Raw genomic sequence first — 16,272 nt, 5'->3', positions numbered from 1 at the left:
TCCATGCTGGCTCTTAGTAGAGAAATCTAATCAGTTCCATTCCCCAGCAAGATCCCTGTAGTACTGTAAGTTGATTTCCCTCAAGTGCCCATCCAATTTCCTTTTGAAATCACTCATCGTATCCACTTCCACCAACTTCTTTGGCAGCGAGCTCCAGATCATTACCACGCTGTGTAAAAAGTTCTACCTCACATCCTCCCATGGCTACAACTCTTGCCCAAAACCTTAAATCTGGGTCCCCGAGTCCTTGTCCCATCAGTTAATGGTGTAGGATCAGAATCCCCTCCAAAAGGGAGAATTTATGGACTATAAAATTCAGACCCACAGACATGCTTTGACCTCATAATAAAAGCAAAATACTGCAAATGCTGGAGATCTGAAATAAAAACAAGAAATGCTGGAAATACTCAGCAGGTGTGGTGGCATCTGTGGAGAGAGAGAGAGAGTAGAGTTAACGTTTCAGGTCAGTGACCCTTCTACAGAACTGGCAAATATTAGAAATGTGAAAGGTTATAAGCAAGTAAAGCGGGTGTGGGGCAAGAGATAACAAAGGAGGTGTAGATAAGACAAGGTCACAGAATAGCTGACCAGAAGGCCGTGGAGAAAAGGCAAACAATATGTAAATGGCGCGTCTCCGACGCATCTGTTCTGATGACGCGACCTTCCATGACACCGTTTCTGATGTCTTCCTTTTTCTTAACCGAGGAATCCCCCCCCCCACTGTGGTTGACAGGGCCCTCAACCGTGTCCGGCCCATTTCCCGCACCTCCACTCTCACCCCTTCCCCTCCCTCCCAGAACCGTGACAGGGTGCCCCATGTCCTCACTTTCCACCCCATCCACCTCCATATCCAAAGGATCATCCTCCGCCATTTCCGCCACCTCCAGCGTGATACCACTACCAGTCGCATCTTCCCCTCCCTTCCCCTGTCAGCATTCCGAAGGGATCGTTCCCTCCGTGACACCCTGGCCCACTCCTCCATTACCCCCACCACCTCGTCCCCTTCCCATGGCACCTTCCCCTGCAATTGCAGGAGGTGTAATACCTGCCCATTTACCTCCTCTCTCCTCACTATCCCAGGCCCCAAACACTCCTTTCAGGTGAAACAACAAATTACCTGTACTTCTTTCAATGTAGTATACTGTATTCGCTACTCACAATGTGGTCTCCTCTACACTGGGGAAACCAAACGCAGATTGGGTGACCGCTTTGCGGAACACCTCCACTCGTTCCGCAAGCAGGACCCCGAGCTTCCTCCGGTTGCTTGCCATTTCAACACCCCCCCCCCCCCCACCTACCCCGCTCTCATGCTCACATCTCTGTCCTGGGATTGCTACAGTGTTCCAGTGAACATCAACGTAAGCTCGAGGAGTAGCATCTTATTTACCGATTAGGCACACTACAGCCTGCCGGACTGAACATTGAGTTCAATAATTTCGGAACATGACGGGCCCCCCATTTTACTTTTATTTTTAGTTTTTTCTTATTTTATATATATTTTTGTGAAAAATTGTATTTTATTTCACCTTAGTTTGTTCAGTTTGCTTACCCACAGTTTTTTTTCATGTTTGAACTTTCATATTTCTAATATTTGCCAGTTCTGAAGGGTTACTGACCTGAAATGTTAACTCTGCTTCTCTCTCCACAGATGCTGCCAGACCTGCTGAAAATTTCAGCATTTCTTGCTGTTTGGATTACAACACAAAAAGCCAAGCTGCAGCCAGCAGCACAGGCTGGGCAGAAAAGAGTTAATTTGGACATTCAGAAAAGACAGAAGCTCATCAAAAGGAATTAAAACATTGACTGAGTGCTTTCAATGGAACAATGGTACCAAAGGAAAAGCCATCACCTACCATCACTAATACAATTAAGAGTCTGATTACCCTGCACAATGGTACAAGGGACATGCCACCGATATGATAATTAAGGCCAGCATCACAGACAATGGTACTGGAATCTGGCCATTATAACTGCGATTGATCCATGTCAAGGAGAGAGATGATACGTTCACACCTTCCAGCAACTTCAGAGCCAGGTTTAGTTTAGTTTAGAGATACAGCACTGAAACAGGCCCTTCGGCCCACCGAGTCTGTGCCGACCATCAACCACCCATTTATACTAATCCTACACTAATTCCGTATTCCTACCACATCCCCACCTGTCCCTATATTTCCCTACCATCTACCTGTACTAGGGGCAATTTATAATGGCCAATTAACCTATCAACCTGCAAGTCTTTTGGCATGTGGGAGGAAACCGGAGCACCCGGAGGAAACCCACGCAGACACAGGGAGAACTTGCAAACTCCACACAGTGGTTACTGTATTGTCTCAAACAGCAGGTTTTCTTTTAAACATGAGAGTTTGAAGTAAAAGCAAAATACTGCAGATGCTGGAAATCTGAAACAAACACAAAAAGTGCTAGAAATACTCAGCAGGTGTGGCAGCATCTGTGGAAAGTGAAGCAAAGTTAACATTTCAGGTCTGTGACTGTTCATCTGAGCGTTTGAAGATTTGTCTGGGTTATTTCTGCCATGGAAGGACTGTATTGTTGCACTGATCAGATTGGTCTGAAGATTTGTTTGAATTAATTCCTCCATGTTATTTCTCCCAGTATGAGCTGATCAAATTCATCTGAGCTATGCAAGAAATAAACTAAGGATGTTTACCTGCTGCACACAACGTGAACAATGGAACATGCGTCTTAGAAATCCTGAGTCATTTTATTATAAAAAGCAGCCACATTGGAGTGACTGTGAGGCAGTTAGGTGAAGAAGGAGAGGGACTGGTCACCTCTGGTCCAGGCCTACAATCAACATTGGTAACGACCAGCCGTGTGGGTGGTTGTAAGTTTTTCAGTCAAATCTTGAAGGGGTTTGTACTGTGGGGGGCTGCAATCGGAAGAAGGGTCAAGATTGGTCATCTTGACTCAGCACCTACAATCAACACCGGGACCGACCGGCCGCAAGTGTTTTCAGCCAAACTGTAGTGATCTTGGTCTGAGAGTTTTGGGACAAAAGCGTAGTGTTTTTGCCTGAAATTTGTAAGTTTGAGCCAAGTCATAGTGACTTTGTTTTTGGTAACTGGGAACAGTGTTTAAATCACTAAAGGATTCAGCTGGGAACTGGAGGGTGTCAATTTTAAGTTACTGCAGGAGGTTTTGTACTGAGGGTAGTTTTGTTTTATTTCTGTTTCAATCATCCATAGAGGAGTCTGTATTAGGGATATTATTGGATTCAATAAAACAACAATTCATGGTTAAGCCAAACCCTGTCTCATGTGCAATTTTATTCTTAGAATTCCTAAAGTCCAACAACTGTAGTAAGGGGGTACGGGAATGGAACCTTTTACAATGGGAACAGCTTTTCCTGCCTACCATATCCAAACTTGTCAGAGTCTTGTAAACCTCATCAACTTTCCCCTCACTCTCCTCTGTTCTAAGAACTCCTCCAGCTTCTCCAACCTAACCTTGTAGCTAAAATCACTCACCCCTGGAACCATTCTGATACATCTCCTCTGCACCCTCACATTCTTCCTAAAATGTGGTGACCACAACTGAATGTAATACTCTAGTTGTGGCCTAACCAGAGCTTTATAGGGGTTTGGCATAACCTCCCAGCTTTTCTACTGAATACTTCTATTTATGAAGCCCAAGATCCCATATGCTTCACTAACAACTCTCTAATACGTCCTGCCACTTGCAAAGATCTATGCACATGGACCCCCTCCCCCCCACCACCGCCATCACCCAGGTCCCTCTGTCCCTTTATACTTTTTAAGAGCTGTACCATTTAGGCTATATTGCCTCTCTATCCCTTTTGCCAAAATGCACAACCTCACATTTCTCTTAAATTCCATCTGCCACTTGGCTGGCTATTCGAGCACTGAACCGTGGGGAACATCACTGCCTACCCATCCTCCAGCTTGAAAAACCATCATTTACCACAACTCACTGATTTCTGTCTTTAAGTCAATATTTTTATCCAAGCTGAGTATTTGATGAGCTTGAATTTTGTTAACAAGTCTTTTATGTGGTACATTGTCAAAGAGTTTCTTAAAATCAATATAGACAACATCCACTGCATTTCCTTCAGCAACTTTCTGTTCATCAAAAAATTCAAATAAATTCGTCAAGTATGCTCTGATTTTTACAAATCCATGCTGGCTCTCCCTAATTAACTCAAACCTCTCCAAGTGCCTGTTGATTTTTTTCCCTGATTAGTGTTTCTCAGACCTTAACCACTTAAACTGAATGTCCTATAGTTAACAGGAATGTCCTTGCACTCTTTCTTGAATAAGGGTGTCACATCTGCCACTCTGCAATCCTCTGGCACCTCTTCAATATCTGGGAAAGATTGCAAGATTATGGCAAGTCCTTCTGCTATTTCCACTTCCTTTAGCAGTCTGGGATACAAGCCATCTGGACCTGGTGACTTATGCACTCTAAACATAGGCAGGATGTATTTGAAAGGCTGGCTATCAATTTTCACCTCATTCATTAACTCTGCCATCTCCGCTTGACTGATATTTTGTCAACATCCTCTTCCTCAGTAAACAACAATACAAAGTACTCAAGTATTCTAGCCTTGCCCTGCAGCTCTAAGCATAAATCACCCTCTTTGTCCCTAATAGGGACCAGCCCACCTCTTATTTACTTGCTGGTAAAATATTTTTGGGTTCTCTTTTATATTAACTGCCATTCTATTCTATTACCCTATCTTTGCCAGTTACATTTTCCCCTTCAGTTCCCCACTCAATGTATTTGGTCTGATTTTCGTTTGAAGAATTCACCTGACTTGCATCATACACCCTCTTTTCTTGCTTTATCATATTTTCTAGTGATCAAAAAGGCTAATGGAATGGTGGCTTATCTCAAGGGGGTTGAAATACAAAGGAAAGGAAGTTCAGCGCATGGGGAAAATCGGCGCGGTGGATAGATCGGTTTCTGGGCCTCAGAGAATTGTGGGAAATGCTGCCGCAATTAGGCAGCCACTGTCAGCATTAATCACGGAACCGAGTCTAGAAACACAGTTGGACCAATTAAAATCGAGTTTTTAAATCAGGGTAGATGTTGGACGTAGTCGCTGACTTCCTGTGTAACTGTTTTTGTCGCATCAGGCATACAAAGCGGCGAGAACTAGTGGTAGGCCAGACGATTGGGAATTTTTTTTTTTTTTAGGAACCAGCAGCGGGTGACTAAAAAGCTAATCTTCGATATCTTTGGGCCTCCTTATCTCGAGAGACAATGGATACGCGCCTGGAGGTGGTCAGTGGTTTGTGAAGCAGCGCCTGGAGTGGCTATAAAGGCCAATTCTGGAGTGACAGGCTCTTCCACAGGTGCTGCAGAGAAATTTGTTTGTTGGGGCTGTTGCACAGTTGGCTCTCCCCTTGCGCCTCTGTCTTTTTTCCTGCCAACTACTAAGTCTCTTCGACTCGCCACAATTTAGCCCTGTCTTTATGGCTGCCCGCCAGCTCTGGCGAATGCTGGCAACTGACTCCCACGACTTGTGATCAATGTCACACGATTTCATGTCACGTTTGCAGACGTCTTTATAACGGAGACATGGACGGCCGGTGGGTCTGATACCAGTGGCGAGCTCGCTGTACAATGTGTCTTTGGGGATCCTGCCATCTTCCATGTGGCTCACATGGCCAAGCCATCTCAAGCGCCGCTGACTCAGTAGTGTGTATAAGCTGGGGGTGTTGGCCGCTTCAAGGACTTCTGTGTTGGAGATATAGTCCTGCCACCTGATGCCAAGTATTCTCCGAAGGCAGCGAAGATGGAATGAATTGAGACGTCGCTCTTGGCTGGCATACGTTGTCCAGGCCTCGCTGCCATAGAGCAAGGTACTGAGGACACAGGCCTGATACACTCGGACTTTTGTGTTCCGTGTCAGTGCGCCATTTTCCCACACTCTCTTGGCCAGTCTGGACATAGCAGTGGAAGCCTTACCCATGCGCTTGTTGATTTCTGCATCTAGAGACAGGTTACTGGTGATAGTTGAGCCTAGGTAGGTGAACTCTTGAACCACTTCCAGAGCGTGGTCGCCAATATTGATGGATGGAGCATTTCTGACATCCTGCCCCATGATGTTCGTTTTCTTGAGGCTGATGGTTAGGCCAAATTCATTGCAGGCAGACGCAAACCTGTCGATGAGACTCTGCAGGCATTCTTCAGTGTGAGATGTTAAAGCAGCATCGTCAGCAAAGAGGAGTTCTCTGATGAGGACTTTCCGTACTTTGGACTTCGCTCTTAGACGGGCAAGGTTGAACAACCTGCCCCCTGATCTTGTGTGGAGGAAAATTCCTTCTTCAGAGGATTTGAACGCATGTGAAAGCAGCAGGGAGAAGAAAATCCCAAAAAGTGTGGGTGCGAGAACACAGCCCTGTTTCACACCACTCAGGATAGGAAAGGGCTCTGATGAGGAGCCACCATGTTGAATTGTGCCTTTCATATTGTCATGGAATGAGGTGATGATACTTAGTAGCTTTGGTGGACATCCGATCTTTTCTAGTAGTCTGAAGAGACCACGTCTGCTGACGAGGTCAAAGGCTTTGGTGAGATCAATGAAAGCAATGTAGAGGGGCATCTGTTGTTCACGGCATTTCTCCTGTATCTGACGAAGGGAGAACAGCATGTCAATAGTCGATCTCTCTGCACGAAAGCCACACTGTGCCTCAGGGTAGACGCGCTCGGCCAGCTTCTGGAGCCTGTTCAGAGCGACTCGAGCAAAGACTTTCCCCACTATGCTGAGCAGGGAGATTCCACGGTAGTTGTTGCAGTCACCGCGGTCACCTTTGTTTTTATAGAGGGTGTTGATGTTGGCATCGCGCATGTCCTGGGGTACTGCTCCCTCGTCCCAGCACAGGCATAGCAGTTCATGTAGTGCTGAGAGTATAGCAGGCTTGGCACTCTTGATTATTTCAGGGGTAATGCTGTCCTTCCCAGGGGCTTTTCCGCTGGCTAGGGAATCAATGGCATCACTGAGTTCCGATTTGGTTGGCTGTATGTCCAGCTCATCCATGACTGGTAGAGGCTGGGCTGCATTGAGGGCAGTCTCAGTGACAGCATTCTCCCTGGAGTACAGTTCTAGGTAGTGCTCAACCCAGCGGTCCATCTGTTTGCGTTGGTCAGTGATTATGTCCCCCGATTTAGATTTGAGGGGGGTGATCTTCTTGATGGTTGGCCCAAGAGCTCTCTTCATGCCATCATACATTCCTCTGATGTTTCCGGTGTCTGAGGCCAGCTGAATATGACTGCATAGGTGTTGCCAGTAGTCGTTTGCGCAACGCCTAGCTGTTCTTTGTGCAGTACTTCTGGCTGCTTTAAGTGCTGCGGATGTTAAATCGCTGGGGGCTTTCTTGTAGTTCAAAAGTGCAATGCGCTTAGCGGCTATGACAGGTTCCAGCTCTTCATTATGAGATTGAAACCAGTCTGCATTTCTCTTCGCACTTTTGCCGTAGGTGGTCAAAGTTGACTCATAGATGGCGTCTCTGATGTGGGCCCACTTGGTCTCAGCATCCCCTGTGGGAGTGTTTTGAAGGGCTGTTACAAGTGAATTTAGAAATTTTTGTAACAGCTGTGGGTGAGAAATTCTGCTCGTGTTGATGCGCGGGTGGCCCTTCTGCTTGGAATGATGCAACATCTTTGGTCTGAGTCTAACCTTGCTGCACACCAGGGAGTGGTCGGTGTCGCAGTCCGCACTGTGGAAGCTGCGTGTGATTTGAACACTGTTTAAGGCGGCTCGCCTTGTGACAATGAGGTCTAGCTGGTGCCAACGACGTGATCTTGGGTGCCTCCATGAAACCTGGTGACAGGGTTTAGTGTGAAAGAACGAGTTGGTGATGCAGAGGTTATGATAGGTACACAACTCAAGCAGTCTCTGCCCGTTCTCATTCATCCTTCCAACGCCATAGCGCCCAAGGCAGGAGGGCCATGAGTCATGGTTGGCCCCAACCCTGGCATTAAAGTCCCCCAGCAGGAATAGGTGTTCGGTGTTGGGGATGCTGCTAATGATGTTATGGAGTTGTTCATAGAACTGGTCTTTAGCTTCAGGTGCGGAGCAGAGTGTTGGAGCATAGATGCTGAGTACGTGCACTGGACCAGAGGTGGTGAGCAGTCGGATGGACAGTATGCGTTCCGAGCCATTTGAGGGAGGCTCTATCATGCTGAGCAAGGAGTTTCTGATGGCGAAGCCCACTCCATGCTGTCTTGGTTCTTCAGGATCCCTGCCCTGCCAGAAGAAGGTGTAGTCTTGCTCTGCTAGAGAGCCACTCGCGGGGAGGCGAGTCTCCTGAAGTGCTGCAATGTCCACATTGAATCTACTGAGCTCGTTGTTAATGATGGCGGTCTTCCGAGAATCGTTGATTTGTGTAAGGTCTTCCGACAGGCCAGGACACATAGTTCTGACGTTCCAGCTTGCAAAGCGAAGGGCTGGTACCTTCTTTCCTTTTTTCATGTTGTTTGGTGCGGTGTATCAGTCCACCTTTCGGGCAATGACCCTGAGCTCCAAGCACCCATTGAAGCAGGCAGACTGTGGCGGGACAGAACCTTATTGACCGGGGGCTGCCCGGTTTGAGGCGGGCGGTAGCTGTCCAGTGAGGTGCAATGACCTCTCCCACCGACAAAGGCAACCCGTGGCGCCCAGTTTCTACGCCAATTTATCTGGACTTATAACCCGTAACTGCTGCCTTCCGTGTTGTTTTAGTCGCTGTGAGGCAACTATGGAGTGACCTCTCCATGGCGCATGCCTGGGCAAATTTATGGAGGTTGAGAGTTGCCCAGTCGTCAAAACCCCCCTCTCGGCCTTTCTGGTGGGGTCCAAAGGAGTGCAGGACACGACGTTTGGCACCAGACTAAAAAGCTAATAAAGAGGGAGAAAACTGATTATGAAAGTAAATTGGCAAGAAATATAGAAACAAACGGCAAGACCTTCTAAGGCTATATAAAAAGAGAGTAGCTAAAGTGAGCGTGGGACCCTTGGAGGATGCAACAGGAGAACTGATGACGGAGAACAGGGAAAAATGGCAGATAATTTAAACCAATATTTTGCATCAGTGGAGGACACTATAAACATCCCACAAAAATCAGATAAGCAAGGCGCTAATGGGACGAGAGATCTTCTAACAGTCTCTATCGTGAGGGTAAGAGTATTTGACAAACTAATGGGACTATAGGCAGACAAGTCGCCAGGACCTGATTGCCTACATCCAAGGGTTTTAAAGGAAGTGGCTGCAGAGATAGTGGAGGCATTGGTCAAAATATTCCAGAATTCACTGGGAGGATCCCAGCGGATTGGAAAACCGCTAATATGACACCCCTGTTCAAGGGAGGGAGGGAGACGAAAAGCAGGAAACTATAGGCCAGTCAGCCTAACATCGGCTGTTGGGAAAATGCTAGAGTCCATTATTAAGGAAGAAATAGCAGGACATTTAGAAAAACTTAACGCAGTCAAACAGAGTCAACATGGTTTTGTGAAAGGGAAATCATGTTTGACAAATTTGCTGGAGTTCTTTGAGGAGAGTTGATAAAGGGAAACCGGTAGATGTAGTATATTTAGATTTCCAGAAGGCATTCAAAAAGGTGCCACATAAAAGATTATTGCACAAGATAGGAGTTCACGGTATTGGGGGTTAATGTAGTAGCATGGATTGAGGATTGGTTAACTCACAGAAGACAGAGAGTCTGGATTAATGGGTCTTTTTCAGGTTGGAAAGACATAACTAATGGAGTGGCACAAGGATCAGTCCTAGGGCCTCAATTATTTACTATCTATATGAATGACTTGGAGGAGGGGGCAGATTGGTAAATATCCAAATTTGCTGATGATATAAAAATAGGTGGGAGGCCATGTTGTGATGAGGACATAAGGAATCTGCGAGGGAATTACAGATAGGTTGAGTAGGCAAAAACTTGGCAGATGGAACTTAATGTAGGAAAGTGTGAGGTCATGCACTTGGGTAGGAAGAATCAAAAGGCACATTAATTTTTAAATGGAGAGACTTCAAAAAAGTGCAGCACAGAGGGATATGGGTGTTCTTGTGCATGAAACACAAAAAGTTAGCATGCAGGTGCAGCAAGTAATTAAGGCGGCAAATGGAACTTTGGCCTTTATTGCTAGGGGTTTGGAGTTTAAAAATAAGGAAGTCTTGTTACAACTGTACAGGGTGCTGGTAAGGCTGCACCAGGAGTAGTAGTGTGTACAGTTTTGGTCCCCATATTTAAGAAAGGATATACTGGCACTGGAGACAGTTCAAAAGAGATTCACTAGGCTTATTCCTGGGACGATGGGGTTGATTTATCAAGAACGGCTAAACAGGTTAGGCCTTTATTCATTAGAGTTTAGAAGAATGAGGGGTGATCTTATTGAAACGTACAAGATTCTGAGGGGCTTGACAGGGTAGGTGTTAAGATGTTTCCACTAGTGGGGGAATCTCGAACTAGGGGACATAGTTATAGAATAAAGGGACATTTATTTAAAATTGATATGCAAAGGAATTTCTTCTCTCAGATGGTAGTGAATGGAATTCTCTACACCAGAGAGTTGCGGCAGCTAGATCACTGAAAGTATTTAAAGAGGTAGATAGATTTTTGAAATATCGGGGAGTTGAGGGCTATGAGGAGCTGGCATGAAAGAGGAGTTGAGGTCTGGGGCAGATCAGCCATGATCTTATTGAATGGCGGGGCAGGCTTGAGGGGCCGAATGGCCTACTCCTGCTCCTATTTCTTATGTTCTTATGCTTAAGCTTTAGATTTTTGGGCAGACTCCCTCTGGAGTACTGTGTTCAGTTATGGGCACCACACCTCAGGACAGATAGCCTTGGAGAGGGTGCAGATTGACCAGAATGATAGCAGGATAAAATTATGCTGACAGGTAATGTAAACTTGACTTATATTCTCTTGAGTTGAGAAGGTTAAGGGGTGACCTAATCAAGCTATTTAAAACGTTTAAGGCCAAGAGGGCATAATCTTAAAATTAGAACTAGGCCATCTGCAGTGGAATCAAGTAATACTTGTTCACACAAAAGATTTCTACATTTCTACAAGGCTGTGAATGCTGGCCAATTGAAATGTGTTATACTGAGATTATTACACTTTTAGTAAGGATAGTAAGTATGATGTGGAGCAAAGGCAATGATGTAACAGGCTTGGAACTGACTGGCCTACTGCTATACCCATATTGGTACACTAGGCATTACAGCCAAGTTTGAGCCTGTCTTCATCCGATACACACAAAGTTCCAGGAGCAGCTGTTGAATAGAAACAAACAGAAACGCCAAGGTTCAGGAATTAGATTTGTGGTTCACCTGATGGTTGCCTCAAAGACTTGCACAGTTGAATCTTTATTAAAAGAGACTGTTGTAATCACCAGATTCACTGCTCTCTTGAACTCTGAAGCATTGCCCAAAACCTGCAGAGCAAACAGAGAATGTTGTGAGAATTTTTTAAAAAAATGCATTCTGAAAATGTGAAATTAGAAAATGCTGCAGAATGAGTATTAGCTAAGCAAACAAGTTATCAGATATATGCTGAAAACAAGGACAAAACAGTATGAAATAGCAAATGATCTCATCAACTCCATTCATAATGTTTCAAGATAGATCGCCAGAAATGCCAATTGAACACATTTTCCTTTCCATTTTAATCCAAATTAGCACTGTGTTTAGCATGGCTGTATAATTTATAGGAGGAAGTATAAACCTGATCAAAATAAGAACAAATGCACCATTAACCTGTGTGAGGTGGAGAAAGGGGAGAAGAAAGGAGAAATATTAGAGGAAATACAGATATTGTACTCACTGTTCCCCACACAGGGAAACAGCAACCTTGGGCATACCGTCAAAGGAAAACCAAGCAGAAGCCAGGTGATTGAACAAAAGCCACTCAAACATCATCTAGCTAATAGAGTGCCATTGACAGAGGCCTGGCTTTAGACTGCCAGTCTGTACCTTCTGGAGAAAATATATGGCAGACAAACACTGGAGAGTAGAAGAGTAACTTCAAAAGCTCCAAGTTTCAGCATTAAAGCTACAGTGCTCTGCAGATATTACAACATTATAGGGACAAAGAGCAGGGGGATAAGTATACAAAACATGACTACTGTATTTCAGTATTCCTCCATGTAAAAACAAGATACTTCATAGCAGGTAGACCTTGGAAAGCAGTATTCCAACAAATCACTTTTGCAATTTTAACATATTTTGACAATAACTGCACAATAATGCAGCTTTAAACTGCTGTAGTCACTTTGCACGTCCATCTTATTCACTCTCCTTAGCTCAGCCCCAGTTGTCAAGTTCACTACATTGTCAGTTTCACTTACCATGGTAAATAGTGAAATTAATTTCAATAATCTAGTAATTTGCAGGCCAGCACAAGATGTATGGCCATGAAAGCTGAGAATTTTTTGTGAAAACCCAACTGATTGACTAATTTTCATCAAGAAAAGGAATCTGCTACCTCAACCAAGTCTGGCTTACAGGTGACTCAAGTGCCACACCATGTGGATGACTTTTAATACCCTTAAGGCAACTAGGGATGGGCAGTGCTGCCTTGCCAACATTGCCCGCAGCTTAAGAACAGAAGACAAGTTTGACTACAACAGTGTTTGGTCCCTGCTGAGAGTGGATCTTTGCACCAGTTGAAGTCACTGTGGCCACAAACTTTGTGTGTTATAAAAATAAGCTTAATTACACAGCGACATAGATGATCAGGCTTTCATCACAAGATTTCTAGACCCTGCGACCAACCAGCCAACTCAAAAATAATCACACTGCATCTGTAAAAAACTACCTGGACAGCTTTGTTATAAGAAATAACATTGTAATTTTATCAAGTTAAATGGGAAAACTCAAAACTATTCAGCCTAATCGAGAGATGCCACAATAGGGAGATATAATGGTGTAAACACTGGCAAACAAAAAAGTAAACATTGCCTTCGGTAGGCATCACGTACTGCCTAACTACCTCAACATGCAACAGTCTCAGGTAATTTAGGTTGCAGCGTCTTAAAATTATAATGGAGGATAACTACAATTAAATGTTCCCCAATTCTAGGCAAGCTTGCTGCAGAATCTGAATTTTCATACAACAGTAATTGACCCGTATGCTGCACAATTCAAAGGACACTGAAAATACTTGTTTTTGATTTTCAACTAGCTATAGACAATTAACCTTTAAGAATAATATATTATTGGCAACTTCCCACAGTAACTACAAAACACAAAGGCTTTTATTTTTTACAACTTGGATGTGAATTTACTCTAAAGGAAGCTTTCTATAAGCCAAACACCACTTCAACTGACATCTTATTCTAAATCAAACTGTTTGAACTAAAGTTTACTGAACTACAGATGTTACTAAACACCTTTACTAGATAATCAGAAAGCAATACCGCATTCATATTAATATTCCAATTTTCTAAAGAAGCTTCTAAGTTATCAAACTTTGCAAATATCCTTTAGAAAATAAGAGATTGCTGGGAAGTGTTACGATGCAATCAGTGGGCACAAATGTTATAACCATAAAGGCAATCCTCAAATCATTGGTCAGCATCTGAACACAAACCTTTAAGGCCCAAGAACATCTTTTGTCATGTCAGTTATACAGTAACCATTTTACCCGTGAAAGGAGATTTCTGGCCACTGTCTCCCTGCTCCTCAACTTTTTTCCCCTTTTACATTTCTCATTTGACTGATGAGTGCTGATCTGTCAGATTACTTACTTTTCTCTTCAGGATGGGAGCAGTAAGAGAGAAACCGGAAAGAGGCTTGTAAAAAGTTCATAGTTGCCAATTCCCCTACACGATCTGTGCTTTGGAGTAACCAATGACCCTCTCAGTAGAGTTTCCTAGTGGTGCAATGACATTGCTCACCGATAGTCTGTTGAGGTCTCAGGTAGACAGTTGCCCTCAAACGCTGCTGCTTCTCATGCTCAGGCTGAAGCGCTGCCACTTCAGTGTGCTGAATTACAAAGCATCACAAAACAACAATCCGAGCCAGTTATTGCCACAATCTAATGGTCACTACATCAATAAGAAAGCAAAGGAGAATCTTACAATCGAACAAAGATCCAAGGAAAGACATTATTGAAGCAAAGTAGGTGCAAAGTTAGTCCTGTTGAACTTTATAAACCTAAATGCACATTAGTGATCTCCACCTATGCTGCTCTAATTAAAAACTACTCAACAGTGCCACATAAAGTGCGCTGCTGAAGTTCCCCTAGGCTGCAATTAGAAATCACTGAACATACGAAAACTTGCCCTTTTACATTATTGGACTCGCTGTAAAAACACCTGAAAAAGTTACACAGTGTCAAATGCAGTGTAATTGGGCTTTAAACAGCATACTAAGTTCATAACTACAACTGAACAGCCTCACTGGGCATGAAAAATTCTATATTTGCAGAATGTCAAATTTCTCCATTACGTTTTTAAAAATTAAAAATGTGAATCTAAGTCTATTTCAGTTTCTACCTTAATCCCATGTGTATATCTCATATTTCGCTCTCTAAAATTTTAATACAGCAAAAAATTCAGTACATTTTACTTCCAGGTTTGCTGTCTGTCAGAATATTTTAATGTGATTGGCTTCTTATCCAGCTTGATGACAACACTATTGCTGGACACTTGGCCATCCCCTCGACTTGGTGGCAGATACAAAGTGACGTCGGGTGAGGGATAATCCACGCTACAGAGATCACTGGATCTTTGTGGGCAGATTTTTGAGGTCAGTCGTCACTTTCACCACTGTTCTGGAAATCTGATCAGAGGTTTTCTTTACTCCAAAGAATCCCTAATTAACCAAATGACAAAATCCAAGGAAAATTATTTGTTTGGAATAAATGACTATTGGCAAGAATTTACTCATGAAGAAGAGAGAAGAGTACTCTCTCCAATAGTGCATCAGTGACCAGACAAGACAGCTGTTCCACTGACAACACTTGCAGCAAACACTCCCTAAGCTGTAAGCCTGTTGAGAAGGTCACAAATCTCTTCTCATACTTGTAAGAATTTAAATTTTGAACAAATATTCATGCTCTTAACAGAGCTCACAGTGCAGAATCAGAGGGCAGTTTTAATGAGCAGAGATAATTGATAAAGAGCGAGAGACGGGGAGAGCGAGAGACGGGGAGAGCGAGAGACGGGGAGAGCGAGAGACGGGGAGAGCGAGAGACGGGGAGAGCGAGAGACGGGGAGAGCGAGAGACGGGGAGAGCGAGAGACGGGGAGAGCGAGAGACGGGGAGAGCGAGAGACGGGGAGAGCGAGAGACGGGGAGAGCGAGAGACGGGGAGAGCGAGAGACGGGGAGAGCGAGAGAGACGGGGAGAGCGAGAGAGAGAGAGAGAGAGACGGGGAGAGCGAGAGAGAGAGAGAGAGAGACGGGGAGAGCGAGAGAGAGAGAGAGAGAGACGGGGAGAGCGAGAGAGAGAGAGAGAGACGGGGAGAGCGAGAGAGAGAGAGAGAGACGGGGAGAGCGAGAGAGAGAGAGAGAGAGAGACGGGAGAGCGAGACCGAGAGAGAGAGAGAGACGGGGAGAGCGAGAGCGAGAGAGAGAGAGAGACGGGGAGAGCCGAGAGCGAGAGAGAGAGAGAGACGGGGAGAGCGAGAGCGAGAGAGAGAGAGAGACGGGGAGAGCGAGAGCGAGAGAGAGAGAGAGACGGGGAGAGCGAGAGAGAGAGAGAGACGGGAGAGCGAGAGAGAGAGCGAGAGAGACGGGGAGAGCGAGAGAGAGAGAGAGAGAGACGGGAGAGCGAGAGAGAGAGAGAGAGAGAGAGACGGGGAGAGCGAGAGAGAGAGAGAGAGAGAGAGACGGGGAGAGCGAGAGAGAGAGAGAGAGAGAGACGGGGAGAGCGAGAGAGAGAGAGAGAGAGAGACGGGGAGAGCGAGAGAGAGAGAGAGACGGGGAGAGCGAGAGAGAGAGAGGAGAGAGAGAGACGGGGAGAGCGAGAGAGAGAGAGAGAGAGAGAGACGGGGAGAGCGAGAGCGAGAGAGAGAGAGAGACGGGGAGAGCGAGAGCGAGAGAGAGAGAGACGGGGAGAGCGAGAGCGAGAGAGAGAGAGAGACGGGGAGAGAGAGAGACGGGGAGCGAGAGCGAGAGAGAGAGAGAGACGGGGAGAGCGAGAGAGACGGGGAGAGCGAGAGAGACGGGGAGAGCGAGAGAGAGAGAGAGAGACGGGGAGAGCGAGAGAGAGAGAGAGAGACGGGGAGAGCGAGAGAGAGAGAGACGGGGAGAGCGAGAGAGAGAGAGAGAGAGACGGGGAGAGCGAGAGCGA

At 45.3% G+C, this 16,272-nt stretch overlaps 1 protein-coding gene across 5 annotated transcripts in view; it reads right to left on the bottom strand.

Annotated features, from left to right (window-relative positions):
• Window positions 1–16,272, bottom strand: part of edem1 (ER degradation enhancer, mannosidase alpha-like 1) — a 75,971-nt gene that overhangs the window by 38,332 nt on the left and 21,367 nt on the right. For all 5 annotated transcript variants that reach the window (XM_068051466.1, XM_068051468.1, XM_068051470.1 and 2 more), the window contains exon 3: window positions 11,307–11,410. In XM_068051466.1, coding sequence (XP_067907567.1) covers window positions 11,307–11,410 — 104 coding nt within the window. The remainder of the gene's footprint in view (window positions 1–11,306; window positions 11,411–16,272) is intronic.

This window comes from Heterodontus francisci, chromosome 19, assembly GCF_036365525.1.
Source record: "Heterodontus francisci isolate sHetFra1 chromosome 19, sHetFra1.hap1, whole genome shotgun sequence".
In the NCBI taxonomy this organism is placed as follows: domain Eukaryota; kingdom Metazoa; phylum Chordata; class Chondrichthyes; order Heterodontiformes; family Heterodontidae; genus Heterodontus; species Heterodontus francisci.
Note: the sequence above shows the minus strand (reverse complement) of the source record. Positions and strands in the feature narration are given on the sequence as shown.